The sequence below is a fragment of the Schistocerca cancellata genome, chromosome 5 (assembly GCF_023864275.1).
Source record: "Schistocerca cancellata isolate TAMUIC-IGC-003103 chromosome 5, iqSchCanc2.1, whole genome shotgun sequence".
Lineage (NCBI taxonomy): Eukaryota > Metazoa > Arthropoda > Insecta > Orthoptera > Acrididae > Schistocerca > Schistocerca cancellata.
In genome coordinates, this window is record NC_064630.1 from 292,716,080 (window position 1) to 292,736,257 (window position 20,178).

Below are 20,178 nucleotides of genomic sequence, written 5' to 3' on the forward strand. Positions count from 1 at the left end.
ACGTCCACCCGGCCTCCCGCATGCCCACTATACGCCCTCGCTCAAAGTCCGTCAACTGCACATACGGTTCACGTCCACGCTGTCGCGGCATGCTACCAGTGTTAAAGACTGCGATGGAGCTCCGTATGCCACGGCAAACTGGCTGACACTGACGGCGGCGGTGCACAAATGCTGCGCAGCTAGCGCCATTCGACGGCCAACACCGCGGTTCCTGGTGTGTCCGTTGTGCCGTGCGTGTGATCATTGCTTGTACAGCCCTTTCGCAGTGTCCGGAGCAAGTATGGTGGGTCTGACACACCGGTGTCAATGTGTTCTTTTTTCCATTTCCAGGAGTGTAATTTTCTCAAATGGTTCAAATGGCTCTGAGCACTATGGGACTTAACATCTGAGGTCATCAGTCCCCTATAACTTAGAACTACTTAAACCAAACTAACCTAAGGACATCACACACATCTATGCCCGAGGCAGGATTCGAACCTGCGACAGTAACGGTCGCGTGGTTCCAGACTGAAGCGCCTAGGACAACTCGTTCACATCGGCCGGCAATTTTCTCAAATATCTGAAAAAATAAAATACGTCTTTCCTACGAAATTAATTTCTTTACTAAAAGGTACACAGTATTCATTCTTACGTGACCTTTGGCTATTTTCATAAAAAAGCAAGTGGCGAATGAATTACTTTTTATATAATAATCTTTAGAATAATAACCTTAAGCACAGTTTTCATTATCGTTGTGATTAATGTCTTTCATTCCACTGCGAATATTTTTAAATTTTCATCTTGTCGTCGAAAGCATGTGACTAATTCCTCCATCTTAAGGACCTGAGGTCCCATTTGTTACATTTAAACCATAATAACAGGTAGCATAGAACCATTTTCTGTCCTACGTACAGTTCAACAACACTTTTCTTTCTAGAGGCAATGCTCCCATCACAATGTTGTGCAGCTTAGCTCTCTTGAGGTTGAAATATTAATAAGTCTACAAACACAACTGTGGTGTTCATCAAATTAAATAGAATTAAAAGACATTGTTCTGTGGGTCTTCGTCTTACATTGACAGGTATGGTGTGCAGTGACAGCTATGGAGGTGGAGCAGACATTCTTCTAGCTGTTACGATGGCGGTCCCTCTCTCCCCCTGGTCATTGTGCATCCGATCAGTTGGCAATGGCAAAGGGAGGCCGGCGTGGTTAGAAGGTGGATGGAGCAAGACAGACGACGAGCATGTGAACTCTTTATTATGAGTGGCGCTCAGTAAGCAATGCGACCTATTTCTTTTTCGGATAATTTCGGTTCAGAAAATGCAGAATTTGCTGTGGGGCATCGCAGAAAATTCCCATTTCAGCTCCTATACTTTCATGAAATTGTGACAGATGGCGCCGCTACATGTCAAAATGGTGTCTGTAACGGAGGTGTGTTTCACGCAGAGAGCTGTCATTGAGTTTCTTTCGGCGGAAAACCAGAGCATCACATTTGTTTATAGCCGCTTGCAGAATGTCTACGGAGACCTGGGAGTGAACAAACGCACGGTCAGTCATTGGGCTAGGCACCTGTCATCATCACAGCAAGACTGCGCAAATCTGTCCCATCTGCGTGCCGGCACCCAATTGCGACTCCTTAAATTTTGAAACGTGGAGACGCTCTCATTTGAGGTGATCGACGGATCACAATCAAACTCCTCGCTGCAGAACTGGACGCCTCTGTTGCTAGTGCTGACACGCTCCACGTCTAAGAGAAGACCATTAAGAGCAAAATGTTGGATCATTTTTGCGTAATTCCTTGCGCTTTACGGGGCTGATAGTGACAATTTCTTGTCGAACATCGTCACAGGCGATGAAATATGGGTCATCAGTTGGAACCGGAAACAAATTGGCAAATAACGGAGTGGCGCTACACAGACTCTCCTTCTAAGAAAAAGTTCAAAGTAGCAAACTCAGCTGATAAAGTCATGGCGACGGTCTTCAGGTACTAAGAAGGGGTTATTCTGTTTGACGTCCTCAATGAGGTTGCAGACGATCAACTCTGAAATGTAAACAAACTTCTCCCTCTCCATGGCAATGCAAGGCCTCACACAAGCCTCCACACCGGAGAGTAGCTCACAAAACTTCATTTGACTGCTCTTCCCCATCCACCCTGCAGCCCCGATCTCGCACCTTCCGACTTCCGTCTGTTTGGTGCAATAAAGCATAAGATCCTAAGATGGAAAACTTGAAGAAATCGGTATCCAAACCTAATGAAAACAGACGGGAAAACATGCCGCGGCCAACGCTACTCACCAACGGCACCAAGTGCCTCCATTCAGTCAATTCAACTGCCTCCTCAAAGCACCCAGCACACAGGCGTAAATAGGAGCGCAAGCGTCCACTGCTCCGCCACTTCGCGGGACGAGCTGGTCTCGTTCCTAGGCAATGGCGAAAGACATGGGCAGCAGGGCTGCAGCTATCGATATTCGATTTACACAACAGGAAACATTCGCGCGCACGGCTCTAGTTCCTTTACCCTATTCCCTAAACAAAACGTCTTGTAGCGGCACCACCGTTTTAGGATAGGGAAAGATAGTTTGTTGCGATATTCTCAGCACAAATTACAGCCAGGTGTGGGCTTGATTGCAGTAAGTTACGCTGACCAGCTGTTGCGAAGTGGAATGGAGGCCACAGGGTTGTACAACCGCTGAAAAGAGTAAACGCAGTGGTTCGCATGTCGCAAGCTATAGGCAGAAGAGGCCCACTGGCACAACCGGGGCGTGGGGCGTACGTGACTCGGATCGATGCTTTGGCGAAATAGAGGTGCACTGCCGAGTATAAATATGTTTTGTTTTCTAACGAGATTCATTGAAGTGTGACAGCTCTCCTGGACGGCGGGGCATGTTGCACCACCAGGTACATGCGGCAACAGATGGGGCGACAGTATCCCAGTCCACGGCGGGTCGTTCGTTCGACCCTCTGAGGCCAACGAGAGTCATTCAAGTGTGGCAGCTCTCCTGGACGGCGGGGCGTGTCACACTACCGGCGACACACGGCAGCAGATGGGGCGACAGCGTCCCAGTCCACGTCGGGTCGTTGGTTCGATCCTCTGAGCCCGACGCAGGGTCCACAGTCAGCCAGGGCGGGGCACTCTTCGGGTCGCTACTGCGGGCAGCCGTCTCGTCTCCCGACACATGCCGGAGACTTAAAAGGCGAGGGCCACAGGTTCGGACTGCAGAACGGGGGCGGTCGTTGCCGGCCTTGTTCGACAGCTATAGAGTACCGATTATGTCAGGATGGCTGCGCCAGCAGCCGACTCAGCGGCCACTGACCTCATTGATACCGCGCTGCTCCGCTGGGAGCTGTAGGCCGGCCCCGCTGCTGCTTCTTCCTTGGCTGGCGTAGCTGGGAACATAGCGGCAACGACCGCCCCCGTTCCGGCGTCCGAACCTGCGGCCCTCGCCTTGTAAGTCTCCAGCGTGTGTCGGGAGACGAGACGACTGCCAACAGTAGCGACCCGAAGAGTGGCCCGCCCTGGCTGACTGTGGACCCCGTGTCATCGACAGAGGGTCGAACCAACGACCTGCCGTGGACTGGGACGCTGTCGCCCCATTTGTTGCCGTGTGTCGCCGGTAGTGTGACACGCCCCGCCATCCAGGAGAGCTGCCACACTTGAATGACTCACATTGGCCTCAGAGGGTCGAACCAACGACCCACCGTGGACTGGGACACTGTCGCCCCATCTTTTGCCGCATTTAGCTGGTTGTGCGACACGCCCCGCCATCCAGGAGAGCTGTCACACTTCAATGAATCTCGATAGAAAACAACACCTATTGATACTCGGCTGTGTGCCTCTGTTTCGCTAACGCATCGCTCCGAGTCACGTATGCCCCACAACACAGTTGGGCTAGTGGACCCCTTCCGCCTATAGCTTGTGACATATGAACCTCTGCATTTACTCTTTTCAGCGGTTCGGCGGTCCTGTGGCCTCCATTCCACTTCGTAACTGCTGATCAACGTAACTTACTGCAATCCGGCCCGCACCTGGTTGTAACTTGTGCTCAGAGTATCGCACAAATCTAACTTTCCCTATCCTAAGCGGTGGTGCTACAGTTTCTATAACGTACGTTTGTAATTCTTTCGCATATATGCAACACAATGACAGACATACCTATAATATACGAACTGTAACTAAATTAACTTTCCAGGCTTTGAGGAGCAGTAATGGGGACCAAGATGGTTAAGTTTAGTGTAGCAACTCAGAAATGCACCATTTCCCCACTACGCGTGAGGTACCACAACCCACGTTGGTCTGTGATTCCTGCTGCTTGTCGTTGGGTCCAGTTTCAAGTACGGCTCCATGTGATGACCACCGGCATCAACACAGATACAGTACCTCGCAAAATGTCGTGATACACACGATCACCTCCCCTAGTCTTTTAGCACCCCCTGCAGCCACAACGCACGCCGCAGAGGTCTCGTAAATCAAGCTTTTCATGCGACCCTACAGACTGCAGTCTTTCGGGTGCAAGGCGGGGGAATATACGCGATACACTAGTCAGTGGTTCCGTAAACGCGGGAAATTTGAACATGTGTTTTGTTATCTGGCGTATAAAGGGAAAACGGTACGTTTCCCATGAGTTTCTATGCTAAACGTGCTAAACTTATTCGTGTAGGTCCCCACTACAAATCCTCAACATCTGTAGAGGGAATTTAGTTACACCCTATACATGCACAGCTGAGCTCAGTAACTAAAAGACAAAACACTGACAAAAAGTTATATAAATGTAGCACTCCACTTCGTACAGAGATACCATATACACTAAATTATTATTTATTTACCATAAACTGTGTCTACAATTGACTACGATCTACACTGACAAACTTCCCTGTCACCCATGGCTTTCCTCGTCCCAACCATGTACTTTTCCTGCATTGCCTCAAGAAACGCCGTTTGCTTCCGCACACCCAACATACCACAATGTGACACAGTGCAGGGGCCATATGACCAAGTAGATTTTATGTTATGTGTACGCAACTGGTGTCACTGGCTCATCTCTTGGGTCCCTCCCACATACAAGAACAATGAGAAACAGGATAGTGCGAAGAACACAAATCCTGGAAAAACAGTTATCAAGGGCCCACGAGTAGTTATAAAACGCATATTCTGCTATTCAATTATGTTGCCGATGACTATATTCGCCGTATTCTTGTATCCGGAAAAAATAAATGTCCACAAGGAAACATACGACGTAGAACGAAATGGCACTTGAAACTATTCAATTAGTTGGACGTCTGTCAAAAGATGAAATCAGAGACATTTAAGAGAATGTGAGCAAATTCAGAGTGTTTCACAAGACATAGATCACGATAGATCAGATATTCAATGCAAACGTTTTCGTGTCTATCACTTGTAGTCGAGCGCTGCTTACAGAGCGAGAATCCCGTGGGAGTATACTAGGGCGAAACGACGTAATCGGCAGGGAATATCGGAGCGAAACGATCCAGAACAAAGGCGATGACACAGCAGTGGTTTAGTGTAGTTGGTGATAATCAATCTGAGTGTTTATCAAAAGTGAAATGATATCGACTTGCCCTGCGACCTATTACATTGCCTTTTTCGAAGTTTCCTAAGTGGTCGACCTTGCATGGCAGTGGTTACGTTGGCGTAGTGGCGGAACCGTTAAACCTATGATGCTCATGGTCTCTACCGTTTCCACCGATGGCAAGTATGCACGGTCTAGTAACATTAATGTGACCACTGCCTCCCTTCGACGTCAAAGTGTAATAACCGCTCACAGCAGGCAGGTGACACCATTAATAATGGAGGGTATACACAGCGTGTCATGGGGACGCGGAAAAAAGTGCAGTCGTTGTCGAAATGCGGAAATGGAGCTATTTATCTGACATCAACCGGCACTGAGGCAACTGTGGTGAACCACGGGAGCTATACGGCGGGGATGGACGACGGTTGCGGAAAGTACACGGGCGTATAGACGCGCAACTGATGAGCATCTGCCCACCCAGCTGAAGCGAGGAGCTACCAACAGATCTTCTCAATGACCGTTCGGCTAACGTTCGTTTGTAAGAGCTCAACAGCCGGCGCCGTGTTCATACATTCACGCTGACTGCTGTCCATCGGCGACCTAAGCTGGAATTTGCACACCAGTACCACGACTTGACGTCCACTGATTGACGACAGGTGACCTTTTCAGGTGAATCACCTTCCATGGCCCATCGATTATGTGGCCGTTGGCCTGTACGGCGTGAAACGTCTGAAATCAAATACCTAGTTGCCTTGTGGTGTGGAGAATGTTTCAGTGGTATTCGCTGCGTAGTCTTCTGGAAGGTACAGTGGATCAACACAACTGGGCGTCTATTTTTGGGGACTATGCCAACCCCTACATGCAGTTTCCTCGCTACGATGGCATCTACCAACAAGAGAACGCAGTATGTGACAGTGTATGTAGGTGATCCGAAGAAGAGTTTGCCCTTCTTCCTTGGCCACCAGATTCCAAGGATTTAAACTCAGTCGACAATCTCTCGTGCCAAGGATCCTCAGACGAGAGACCTGGCTCATCTGGCCTAGGCTCTGCAATCGTTATGGTTCCACATCCTTTTCTGCACCTTCCAGAGCCTCACTAAATCTTTTTGAACGTGTAGCAGAGGTCCCCGCAGCAAAAAGTGATTATACAGGCTTTTGATATGTGGCCACATTAATTTGACTGAACAATGTACACTCCTGGAAATTGAAATAAGAACACCGTGAATTCATTGTCCCAGGAAGGGGAAACTTTATTGACACATTCCTGGGGTCAGATACATCACATGATCACACTGACAGAACCACAGGCACATAGACACAGGCAACAGAGCATGCACAATGTCGGCACTAGTACAGTGTATATTCACCTTTCGCAGCAATGCAGGCTGCTATTCTCCCATGGAGACGATCGTAGAGATGCTGGATGTAGTCCTGTGGAACGGCTTGCCATGCCATTTCCACCTGGCGCCTCAGTTGGACCAGCGTTCGTGCTGGACGTGCAGACCACGTGAGACGACGCTTCATCCAGTCCCAAACATGCTCAATGGGGGACAGATCCGGAGATCTTGCTGGCCAGGGTAGTTGACTTACACCTTCTAGAGCACGTTGGGTGGCACGGGATACATGCGGACGTGCATCGTCCTGTTGGAACAGCAAGTTCCCTTGCCGGTCTAGGAATGGTAGAACGATGGGTTCGATGACGGTTTGGATGTACCGTACACTATTCAGTGTCCCCTCGACGATCACCAGTGGTGTACGGCCAGTGTAGGAGATCGCTCCCCACACCATGATGCCGGGTGTTGGCCCTGTGTGCCTCGGTCGTATGCAGTCCTGATTGTGGCGCTCACCTGCACGGCGCCAAACACGCATACGACCATCATTGGCACCAAGGCAGAAGCGACTCTCATCGCTGAAGACGACACGTCTCCATTCGTCCCTCCATTCACGCCTGTCGCGACACCACTGGAGGCGGGCTGCACGATGTTGGGGCGTGAGCGGAAGACGGCCTAACGGTGTGCGGGACCGTAGCCCAGCTTCATGGAGACGGTTGCGAATGGTCCTCGCCGATACCCCAGGAGCAACAGTGTCCCTAATTTGCTGGGAAGTGGCGGTGCGGTCCCCTACGGCACTGCGTAGAATCCTACGGTCTTGGCGTGCATCCGTGCGTCGCTGCGGTCCGGTCCCAGGTCGACGGGCACGTGAACCTTCCGCCGACCACTGGCGACAACATCGATGTACTGTGGAGACCTCACGCCCCACGTGTTGAGCAATTCGGCGGTACGTCCACCCGGCCTCCCGCATGCCCACTATACGCCCTCGCTCAAAGTCCGTCAACTGCACATACGGTTCACGTCCACGCTGTCGCGGCATGCTACCAGTGTTAAAGACTGCGATGGAGCTCCGTATGCCACGGCAAACTGGCTGACACTGACGGCGGCGGAGCACAAATGCTGCGCAGCTAGCGCCATTCGACGGCCAACACCGCGGTTCCTGGTGTGTCCGCTGTGCCGTGCGTGTGATCATTGCTTGTACAGCCCTCTCGCAGTGTCCGGAGCAAGTATGGTGGGTCTGACACACCGGTGTCAATGTGTTCTTTTTTCCATTTCCAGGAGTGTATAATACCGCTCGTTCCCAAAGACGATAGGTATGATCGGTACACTCATCGCCCTCCTGCATGTGATTTACGTGGCCTGAGGCAGGTACTGGTACTTGTGTCACTGCTGGGATTGCTCTGGCCTGCTGATTTCCACTAGTGCAAGTACTGTACCAGCTGGTACATGGGATGGTGATGGACCTCACCACGTTCGTCATTTCTGTGAATAACTGGTACAGTTATGATGCTGACGTCCTGCATTCTGTGCCTGTTCGTGCTGGTGGTGGTTGTCGTACTGTTGCTAGCAGTGATGAGTCGTCAGCCGTGACAACTCTTCCCTGATGCTTAGTTGTATGTCACTGAACCATTACCGCGGCCCTCTGTTGGTACAGCGGATGTTCCTGTGTCTTGGAGGTTGTTGATAAAACGTGCTGATATGGTTGACATCCATAACTCTAAGCGTGGACTGTAGCTTATTCTTTGACGTGATGGTTCGTTACTGTCCGACTGTAGAAGGAGCTGAGCTATCCCTGATTGTCTACCATGAGGCAGCTTTGCAGGAACCTATGGACCGTGGTAAGGAATGAAAAAAAGGCACCTGGTAGAATCTTGCACATAACATAATTTAATCATCGCTAATACTGGGTTTAAGAATAATGAAAGACAGTTGTACTCGTAGAAGTGAGCTGGAGATAACAGAGGGTTTCAGACGATCGTATAGTCAAATGAAACACATCAAATGAATTCGAAATTGCGAGTAAGGACTACCATCAGCTGCAGAATGGAATGACGACAGTGAAAATTTGTATCGGAACAGGCCTGAAACCAGAATTTCCCGCTTATCGCGAGCGGTCCCCTGATTATTTGGCTGTCTGTGCACGAGTCCCGCGCAGACCCAAATTTCCATATGTCGTCAACCATGCATCCACAACCCGTACTCGTACATCCATCATGTATATTCCTGTACAAGTCAGACGTTGCGCTTGAAAGTCGCTTGCCTGGTATCGTCAGTGCCTGTGTTATTCTGATGACAATGCGAAGTTCCTTTGGTCTTGAATGCATGTCCGAAGAAACAGGCACGGCGGCGGCGACAGCAAATATTACGAAACACATCAAATGAACTCCCGCTCGCGAACAAGGACTACCACCAGCTGTAGAATGGAATGACATTTTGCCGGACCGGTCGCCGCAGTGACTGTTCCTTTGGACATGCATGCATGTCTGAAGGAACTTTGCATCGTAATCGGAATAACATAGGCGCTGCAATATCGTGATTGTATAATAGTATGACAAGGTTCTTGGTACCAGATTTGAAATTGCAGCATATTTCCAAGGGCAGAGGTGGACTCTGGTAACTATTTGTTGATTATGAACTGTAGATGAAAAACCAAGAAATAGCGAAAAATTATGATACCAAGGAGGTGCGCCCAAGATAAGTTGAAAGAAGCAGGGGTTGTTGAAATTTTCGGAGGAAGCATTAGGAAACCATTGACTACAACAAGTGAAAGGAATACAGTGGAAGACGAATGGGTAGTTTTGAGAGATGAAATACTGAAGGCAGCAGAGACTCAAATTTTAACTGATGAAAGGAGAAAATACGAGAAATGCAACGAATGAAGCAGGCAAAAAAGGATACAAACGTCTAAAAGATGAGACTGACGGAAAGCTAGAGGACAAATGTAAGGGTATAGAAGAACTCATCACAAGAAGTAAGATAGATACCACCTACAGGAAAATTAAATAGGCCTTTGGAGAAAAAATAAGAAATTGTACGAATGTTAAGAGCTCAGATGGAAACCCTGCCCTAAACAAAGAAGGGAAAGTTGAAAGGTGGAAGAAGTAGACATAGGAGCTACAAAAGAGAAATAAAAGCAATATTATGGAAAATGACGTATATGAAGATAAGATGGTGGCTATGATACTTCGAGAAGAATCATAACGAGTGCTGAAAGAGCTAAGCAGAGACAAGGCCCATGTGGCACACGACATTCCCTTAGGTATTGATATCATTGGGAGAACTAACCATAACAAAACTATTCCTCGTGGTATGCAAGATGTCAGAGACAGGCTAAATGTCTTCAGATTTCAAGAAAAATGTAATAATTCCAATTCCAATGAAAGCAAACTCTGAAAGGTACGAATATTAGCGAAGTATCAGTTTAATAAGTTCATGGTTGTCAGTTTAATAAGTTTTGATCGCAAAATAGTAGCACGAATTATATACAGGTAAATGGAAAAATTTGTAAAAGCCGACTTCGAGTAAGGCCAATTTGGATTCTGCAGTAATGAAGGAACACACGAGGCAGTAGTGGCCCTACGATTTCACTTAGGAAATGGATTAAGGAAAGCTAAAATCAGGTTTGTAGCATTTGTAGATTTAGAGAAAGTGTGTCACTATGTTGACTGGAATACACTCTCTGAAACCCTGAAGGCCATAGGGGCAAAGTGCAGGAAGCGGAAGGTTATCTACAGCATTTTTAGAAACCAGATGGCATTTTTAAGAGTCGAGGGGCATGACAGGAAAGTAGTACTTGAGAAAGGAGTGAGACAGGGGTGTAGCCTATCCCTGATTTTATTCAGTCTGCATACTGAGCAAGCTGGAAACGAAATGAAAGAAAATTTTGGAAAAGGAATAAAACTCCAGGGAGAAGAAATCAAAATTTTGATGTTTGCCGATCATATCATAATTCTGTCAGAAACAGCAAAGGACATGAATGAGCAATTAAATTGAATGGTCAGTCTCTTAAAAGCAGGATATAAGATGAACATAAAAAAAATACAGCAAGGACAATGCAAAGTAGTCGAATTAAATCATACGATGCTGAGGGAATTAGATTAGGAACCGAGACATTAAAATTAGTTGATGAGTTATTTGGCCATTACAATAACTGATGGACGAAACATAGGATATAAAATATACAGTGGCAATGGCAAGAAAAGTATTTCTAAAATTTATTAACTCGAATATAGATTTAAGTGTTACGAAGTCTTTTCTGAATGTGTTTGTCTGAAGTGTAGCTGTGTATGGAAGTGAATGGTGAACGATTAAGAGCTGAGACAAGAAGATACTAGAAGCTTTTGAAAAGTGAGGATATCGAATAATGCTGGCGATTGAAAGGGTACATCACGTAACTAAGGGAGAGGTACTGAACAAAACTAGGGAGAAAAGACATTCACGGCACAACGTGACTAGAGGAAGGAGTCGTAGATAGGACACATTCTGAGACGCCAGAGGATCACCAGTTTAATAGGGGAGGGAAGTGAGGGAGGTAAAGATTGTAGAGGGAGACCACGAGATCCATGTAGTAACCATGTTCAAAAGTATGTATGTTGCAGAGTTATTCAGAGCTGAAGAGGTTTACACAAGATAGAATAGAGGGGAGAGTGGCGATGAAAAGTCTTCAATCTGAAAACCACAACAGAGCAAATGTTAATAGGCCAGCTGAAACATTTCGTCATGCCAACAAAACTAACAAGACGACAGTTCAGACTTCCGTACTATTATTATAAGAGAGAAAGTGTGTTTACCTGTTCTCTTTTCACAAGTAAACCGCTGAACCGACTCTGATGAACTTTGGTATGGAGATAGCATGGGTACTGAGGAAGGACTTCGGCAACTTTACAAAGTGTGTTATTTCTGACTTTTATTGATTTGAATAAGACAAACGAATGAGGGAATATCTTTGCCCTTTGACAATAGCTGTATAATCTCTGACTTTTACTTACATCTTTTGCGTAAATGCTTTTATTAGCTGATAAGTTGTACATAATACGAATCAACGTAATGAATACAGTCTTTCGGAATCTTCAGAGTACGTAATCCATACTTTATATTATATTATAAATGTGAAAGTAACTCTGCAACGTTTTCATGAATAAACTACTGAAATTTGTTAGGGAGATAGTTTGAGCCCTGAGGAAGAACATAGGTTACTTTAGAAAGTAAGAAAAATAATTCGACCCATAGCAAGATGAAGCTTGGAATGGAACATTTTTTAACATGGCTTATTTTCACTAGTGTAAATTTGTTGCTTATTGTACACGTTTTATAATGTACATCTGTATCAGTTACATGATGTATAGACGCGCATTCCTGCTCACTATCCTCCATTAGTACCGCTCGGTACCGGCACTGCATATTCCACGTTATGTGTTTTGGCAGTTGACCGAGGAGGGGATGCACATCGCAAGCTTCTTTTTCCCCCCGTACAGGCAGACTCATCATCACTCATAATACGAAAACTACTGGTATGCAGCTGCAGAGAACAGCTGGTACACTATAAACACTCAGCTCAGACACTGAATATTTCTACTTAAGGTACCTCATACGTAAGGTGTCGAAATGGTGTCAGCTGAAGAGGGTAATACATTGTCATCAATCACACGCCAAAGAAAGCATTTTGTACCACAGACAGTATGTACAATGCTCTGTCTCTAATCGTCTTGTCACCGAAACACCGTGCGGTCAGGAGTGTCTTTGTATATATGTACGAGAGGTGCTTTACGTTATCTTGAGGGGTTGCTGATATGGCTGAAATGCACAGTGATGGAGCCTCGTTGGATGTGCTTTCTCGCAAGGCCGACACGTGTGGACTCCTCTGTTGCAGTTCCTGGGCAACACGGCGGTTATGCTGGCGCACTCGAGCGTCGGTTACTCCTCCGTGGGCCGCCACCAGCACCAGCTCTACCGGATATGACGTCACGACGCGGCCGGCGGCGAGCTGCGGCGCAGGCCCAGCCTCTCGTAGCGCGGTCGCCGCCGGGCCAGCCCGCGCCTTGCTGCGCCACTTCCTGTCTCCACCTGTCTGCCCGCATCGACGCTCCGAGAGCGGCTGCCGTGGAATCGCACCTGGTTTCAACTAAGTTCTTCATGTGACGTTACATATTTTGTGTTGTTGTTGAGGGGAAAGTATACGCTCAGAAACGTAGTTTTTTTCCTAATTACGCTCTCTGACTGAGAGCAGAGAATTCGCATTCACAAATTCGTCAGGTTTGGACTCAAAGAAAAAAAAAACTCATTAACACCCTTTTTTTCTACATGTTGAAATCACTGATTCATTCGTTACAGACTTTCCTACAGCGTATATCCGTTTTTACTGGGAGATGTGGTAGCAAATTTAAACGTGTGCTTCTAAAGAAACTGTTCTTTTATTTTACGAAATCAACGCGATCATAAAATTTAGTAAAATGGATGTATCGAGTTCGGAAAATGGTTTTACAGATATTTGCTTCTCCTTGCCTGTTGTATTACCGGTGTCTGACAAGTAAGAGACCTTTGTTTTTACTATCAGCTAAACAATGTAGTTTATTTTGAGCGGATCCCATTAGTAATAGAAAGTTTACATTCTTGAATTTACTCTCCCTTTGATTATCGCTGTGTTGATGATATATGTCTTGGAATGAAAGGAGTGGTTTGAAACACGACTTCCTCATTCGTAAGATAACCCACCATCAACTGTCGCCAAATACCATGGTAAATTCTGCCGAGACCGAATGCAGTCCACTCTGGGGTACATCAATTCTTCTTGCATTATTGCATTAACCTTCGTTTTCTTAGTTTCCTGTCTGCCTTTTTAACTTTTCAATAAGTTCTTTCTCCGTTCAAAACTGTCATATCATTTTCGCATTGCATTTATTGCCCGTCCGCAAACCCAACCATTAAATGGTCAAAGAAGTGTAATCCGAAAAAACAACAAAAGAGAACTGAGTTTCTCAGATAAAAGGAAATTTACTTGGCGTCTATCAAAGAAACATTTTGTGTCTATACTTCAAAAAACATTTCAGCACCTAAAGAGCAGCTTACTATGAGGATCTCTGACGTAATTCGCGAAATAATGTAGTTTCTGGAATGAAAAGCATTCATAATATTTCTGTGTATATACTACAATAATTTCAATGTCATTTACGTTAAAAAAACGTTGGAGAAGCTTAAAGACATTCAGTGAGAAGATATTGTAACAGAGGTTACCAATATTATCGATGCGCACAAAAAAGAAATTGGAAATAATGGGATGTGGAGTAACTGTGGAAAGTCTACAGTTTATCTATCGGCCTCTGGAGATGCATGTAAATTTATAGACATTACCTTGCCATACAAGTCTTAGTAGTTATAACACGTTAAATAATGGAATTCGCTGGAGCATTTTTTGAAAACATGCAATGTTCTACTAATTTTATGTTACAACTGAAACGGCTCTATAATCACTTGTTCATAAATACTGCAATTTTTGTATTTTCAAATGTTTTATATCACGTTTCAAGAGTTACCAGAGTTATTGATGTTCGACATTTTGTTGAATAAAAGTCTGTTGCTGGATAAAATTTAATTCTTCTTTTGCATATTATCACTTTAATCAAAATAACGTTTTCCTGTACCATGAAATTAAGTATTTTTACTGCCCTCGATGAATTTGTCTTTAAACTAGTTCTCACTAGAAAATGAGGCCACGGGGACAGTAAAGCACAACATTGCAGCTGATGACATAGAGAAGTCAATAATTTGGAACACAAACATAGGAACACTAAAAGGTAAAAGTAATGTCAGATACATCGAACGTAATTGTGTCAACGTGTGACATGTGTGTGGAATATCATTATTTAAGGCAGCAGAAAAGGTGGTTACTTGAGTAGGTCATAGCTGGATGACAATGTGAAACATATCAATTTGAAAGAGGGGTTCCATTCCCATGTCAGAGTCTGGTGGAACAGTGTATAAAATAAAAATTAGTGGATGGTATGGTAAGTAGCAAATTTTCAACACGTATGAAACGGAAATGTTTAACAGGTAACTTGCTCAGCTTTAGCGCCAAATTACCGAAGACTACGCGACCACACAAACGTGCGAACTCTGCAACAACCACTTTGACATGTCGCGCTTCTAAACTGATTGGAAGGATAAGATTTCAATGATACAGGACGCAGATCAAATACGCTGATGAGATGAAACATTATGACCAGCTGCTTAACAGGGTGTCGCAAAGCCTTGGGATCGCAATATGCCAGCGATTCTGCGGGTTGTGGTTTCGACAAGTACTTATAAAGAGACGCAGACGGGAAAAGCTACGACATATCTACGCTCAGGCAATTCCACTAAATCACGGACCAGTGATCTATGGGAGCAGAGCTGGCGCCCGGTAGCGCAATGTATGTGTTGCAATGGGTTCATATCGGGCTAACTTTGTAGTCAAGGGGTCAACAAGGCTTCACTATCGTTCTCCTCAAACCACTGTAAGCACTGTTGAAACACTGTGACACGGCCAATTATCCTGCCGGGGAAGACATAAAGCATAAAAGGATGCAAGTCGTTCGCATAATGCTCCCGTAGTTCACAGCTGTAATTACTACCACATGTCACAGGTTACATGGCTGCCAGACTAATGCCTCTTATAGCATAACACTACCTCCGCCGGCCTTTGTTGGTGGCACGGTGAACGTTTCTAGCACCCGTTCATCTGTATTATGGCGTATCCGGGCATAAACAATCTATTTATTTATCTACTTATTTATCCGTCCATAAACGAGAGGGTAGAATAGTATCGGACATGTCAGAAACAAGTAGAATGCACATATACATATAAAACACTACAAAACAGAACAGGATAAGGTGAGGATAGGGAAGGACATCATCCTTGGCCTAAACAAACGAACCATCTCAACATTAGCTTTTGCGACAAGGGGAAATCATGGAGAATGCAAGTCAGGATGGTTGGACGGGGAACAAATCCCAGTCCTCTCGAATGCGACTCCAGTACAGTAAGGCTAGAGGAGCCACCTCACTCGGTACATGATTGCAAGGGGAACAACAAAATACGTCATTTACATTGTGAGAACAACATTCATAATAAGTAAACAAAACAAAATAAGTTTTGAATACAAAAACACTATTGAAAGAGCAAAAACACACAAACAAATTACATGACAGTGCATTCAAGTACAAAATGCACAATATGACAATGAATGACGTATAAAAAACATGGAACTCTGATTTAAAATACCCCTAAAAATAGAACACAAGATCACATTATATAGTACTGTTAAAAGGTTCTCACAAGTACACCAAAACCTGCCGATACTAGAATCATCACAATTAGGTTAGCATCAAATCCTTTCCCAGCAAAGGTGTGACACATTGTATCCGGAACACAGGTAACAGAAGACCAACAGCAGAAACATACTTTGCAGAGATAAACACCGCATTGATGGTACATCAGTTAACAGAATGAAAAGAATCCAACGATAACTCAAAAATTGTTAAAATGTGTGTGAAATCTTATGGGACTTAACTGCTGAGGTCATCAGTCCCTAAGCTTACACACTACTTAACTTAAATTATCCTAAGGACAAACACAAACACCCATGCCCGAGGCAGGACTAGAACCTCCGCCGGGATCAGCCGCACAGTCCATGACTGCAGCGCCTTAGACCGCTCGGCTAATCCCGCGCGGCGATAATTCAAGGCCCGTTGATCCCATGAGCTCATATTATCACTTAGTCTGTAGAAACATTTCCCAACAAGAAACGATTTTAATTCTGATCTAAAAGCTGTTTCCATCTCCAACCTCTTTATGTTTGTTAGGAGCGCATTATAAAGAATGGCACAAAATGGCTCACTTGCTTTGAGTGCGGATTGTTCTGACTTGTTCTATGTTGAGTAAGCTATGGTTCTGAGTATTGTAGGTGTGGTAATCAGAGTTGGTTACCAGGTCATAAGTCTAGCTCTTGTCATCAACACACATTTCTGTACGTACAATCAGGAAATAGGAAGCAAAAATAATTTTTCAAATAGGGACTTGCAATGAGCCACAGTCGAGCTATATGACTAGATTCGAATAGCCCTCTTCTGTACTGTAAAAATGTCGTTCATAAGCTACAAGGGACGAGAAATAACCAAAATAAGTCTCTCTACCAACATCTGGAGAGCAAACATTCCAAATAATTCTCAGAGTAAAACATGCAGTACTGAGTTTCTGGGAGAGATTATTTACATGGTCCAGTTTAAATTTTGGTCAGAGCAAAACATACACAACAGAGTTTCTGCGAGAGATTAGTTACATGGTCTTTCCAGTATAATTCTTGGTCAATCTTCTGTAAGAAGAAAGGTAAATCTTACGTTTTCGTGACGCGTTTCCAGTGATCCACAGCCAGTCTTCGTGATTCGGTGCCTACTGAAACCGTAATTGACAGAGTTGTTGCGCCGACATGGTAAAACGTACGCGTAGTCGGCTACGCAGTCAAGTTCAAAAATAGGTGTTGAACGGTGAGCTCCAAAACACTAATATCGGCACCGGCGTTGTACTCTGAGCTCAAATCTGCCACATATCGTCTCCTATCCTCCTTCACAGAGACAGCAAGCCTCCATCGTTCACTTTGATGAGGCTTCGACTTCCAGTAACTTATCGCCTAATTTTGGTAAACACCTTCAACCATTCTCTATAGATGCTCACGACCAGTTTCGCCATTTCCGAGATACTCGCTCCCTGACGACGGACCACCATAACCCATTATTTCTCAGTGCCGCTTATGTCGGTGTATTTCTCCGTTTGGTGCGCCAATCGTTGCTCCACGTGTGTACCTTCCTTCACGCGTGTCGGGGCTGTAACGTAGCAAGCGGCACTCAGACTCGCGATGGGTGGTGGTAAAAATATTTTGGCCCTTCAGTGTGCACTGGAGTAAAAAACTTGAGGACAGAAGTAACTTTCGCATGATGTGACACTGTAAAGTAACATAGCTGGACGGAACTTGGATCCTACATATCTCAAACTGCTACAGTGTAGTACGGCACAGTGCAGAAGGTAATTGAAAGAAAGACACAATAAAACAAACAGAAATGATCCTTTCATTCACAGACAATTATGACACTAAAGTCTCAGTGATCGATAATGGTTCCAACAACGCTACAGAAGGCAGTACATGGTCCTTAATAGGGTTTGTTGGTTTGGTTTTGTTTTGCTTTAGGGCGCAAAAACACTGCAGTCATACGCGCCCAAGTCAAAACTACAGAACACGAATACAGAGAGGAGTGAAGAAACAGCTATACGTCAGTCCCTATTAACATAATAGAATACAGCTTAAAACAGGCCCGTGCGTCGTTTGCTAAAACGGCCGGTAACTCAGACGGCAAACCCAAGGGGGAACGTAAACGGTTAAAAAATGGACATTCCATCAGGAAGTGGCGGACATTTAAAACTTGGGCGCAATGTGTACAAATTGGTGGGGCAGCGCTACTTACCAAATGACGATGGCTAAAAAGGCAGTGCCCAATACGCAGCCTAGTTAAAATGACCTCCTCCCAGCGGGAGAGCCGAGAGGAGGTCGTCCAAGCCGCTGGGAGAGGCTTAATATTCCCGAGATAATTCCCGTGAACGGAGGATCATTGGCGATGCCAAAGGGACAACACTTCCTGACAAACGGCAACACAGACATCATCGGAGGGAACATACGAACTCTCGGGCTAAGGTACGAGGACTGCAGCCTTGGCAGCAGCGTCAGCAGCATCGTTTCGTGGCAGAACGACATTACAAGGAACCCACAGAAGCATCACATTGGCTCCACCAAGAGTGAGTAAGTGATATATTTTCCTGGACCAGCTACACTAAGGGATGGTTGGTATATAGCGTACTTACACTTTGAAGGGCACTGAGTGAGTGTAAGCAGAGGTTCGAACTGAATAGAGTGTGTCGCCGGATGTACTCCGTGGCCTGATAATGGGCGAAGAGCTTGGCCATAAATACTGAGCAGTTTGTCGGAATCCGATATAGAAAGACACGGGTGCCAATGACGAAGGCACACCCGACCCCACCGTCAGTCCGATAGCCATCAGCGTACGCAAAGGTAGTATCGCGAAGTTCCATGCATAGGTCGTGACACTGAAGGCAATAAACCGAGGCAGGAGTAGTGTCCTTAGGAAGCGAATCAAGGGCAAAGTTAACACGGGCCGCTTCACGAAGGGTTCCACCTACTGAGGAAGCTGCAGGTAGTGTGAAGTTAAGGAGCCGTAGCAAGAGCCGAAAGCGGACTCCAGGAGGTAACGGAAAAGAGGGACGCGCCCCGTACTGGCGATCAAAAGTATCATCGAAGAAGGAGGCATAGGATGGGTGGCCACGCATGACAGACAAACGGCAAACATACCTGCTGAGGAGAAAGCCACGGCAGTAGGACAGTGGTAGTTCAGTATCTTCAGCACACAGACTCTCAACTGGGCTACTGTAAAAGGCGCCCATGGCCATACGGATGCGACGATTGTGGATTGTGTTGAGACGACGTGAGAGGGATTGACGTGCAGACGCATAAACAAAGCACCCGTAATTGAGTTTCGAACGGACAAGGAACTGGTGCAGACGGAGGAGGGTGATTCGATTAGCACACCACGAAGTACCATTGAGGACACGTAGGACACTCTGCAGTACAGCGGCCTGCCAGGAAAGACATGGGAGGACCAAGAGAGTTCCCTATCGAGTATGAGTCCCAGGAATTTCGTGGTTTCAATGAACGAAAGGGCAAGAGGCCCAAGATGTAAAGATGGCAGGAGAAACCATTTGCGCTGCCAGTAATTCATAGAGACGGTTTTGTCAGTGAAAAAACGAAAGCCATTGTCGATGCTCCAGGAGTAAAGACTATCAAGACATCGCTGAAGACGCAGCTCAGTGAGACAGGTCCATGGAGGACTGCAACAGATGGCAAAATCGTCCACAAAAAGGGAGCAGGAGATGCCCGGCGGGAGACAGGCCATTATGCGGTTAATGGGGATAGCAAAGAGGACGACGCTCAGGACGGAACTCTGAGACACATCATTTTCCTGTATAAAGGTGTCCGACAAGGCAAAACTCACAAGAACTTTGAAAACTCAATATTTTAAAAATGCGTGAAGAGAAAAGGCAGGCGGCCACGGAAGCCCAACGTGTAAAGAGTACGGACAATACCAGTTCTTCAGCAGATGTTGTAGGCCTTCTCCAAATCGGAAACACGGCCACAGTCGCAGAAAACCATTCATGACATGAATGAACAAAGTAACAAGATGGTCAACTGCAGAACGCGGCGCTCGAAATCCTCACTGTGCATTCGCCAGTAAATTGCGAGATTA

The 20,178-nt window shown here is 45.8% G+C and overlaps 1 protein-coding gene across 1 annotated transcript in view; it reads left to right on the forward strand.

Moving 5' to 3' along the window:
* LOC126188499 (dopamine receptor 2-like) overlaps positions 1–14,314 on the forward strand; it is a 752,795-nt gene extending 738,481 nt beyond the window's left edge. Inside the window, exon 7 of the mRNA XM_049930103.1 lies at positions 12,707–14,314. Coding sequence (XP_049786060.1) covers positions 12,707–12,796 — 90 coding nt within the window. The 3' untranslated portion in view covers positions 12,797–14,314. The remainder of the gene's footprint in view (positions 1–12,706) is intronic.
* The last annotated feature ends 5,864 nt before the right edge of the window (positions 14,315–20,178 follow it).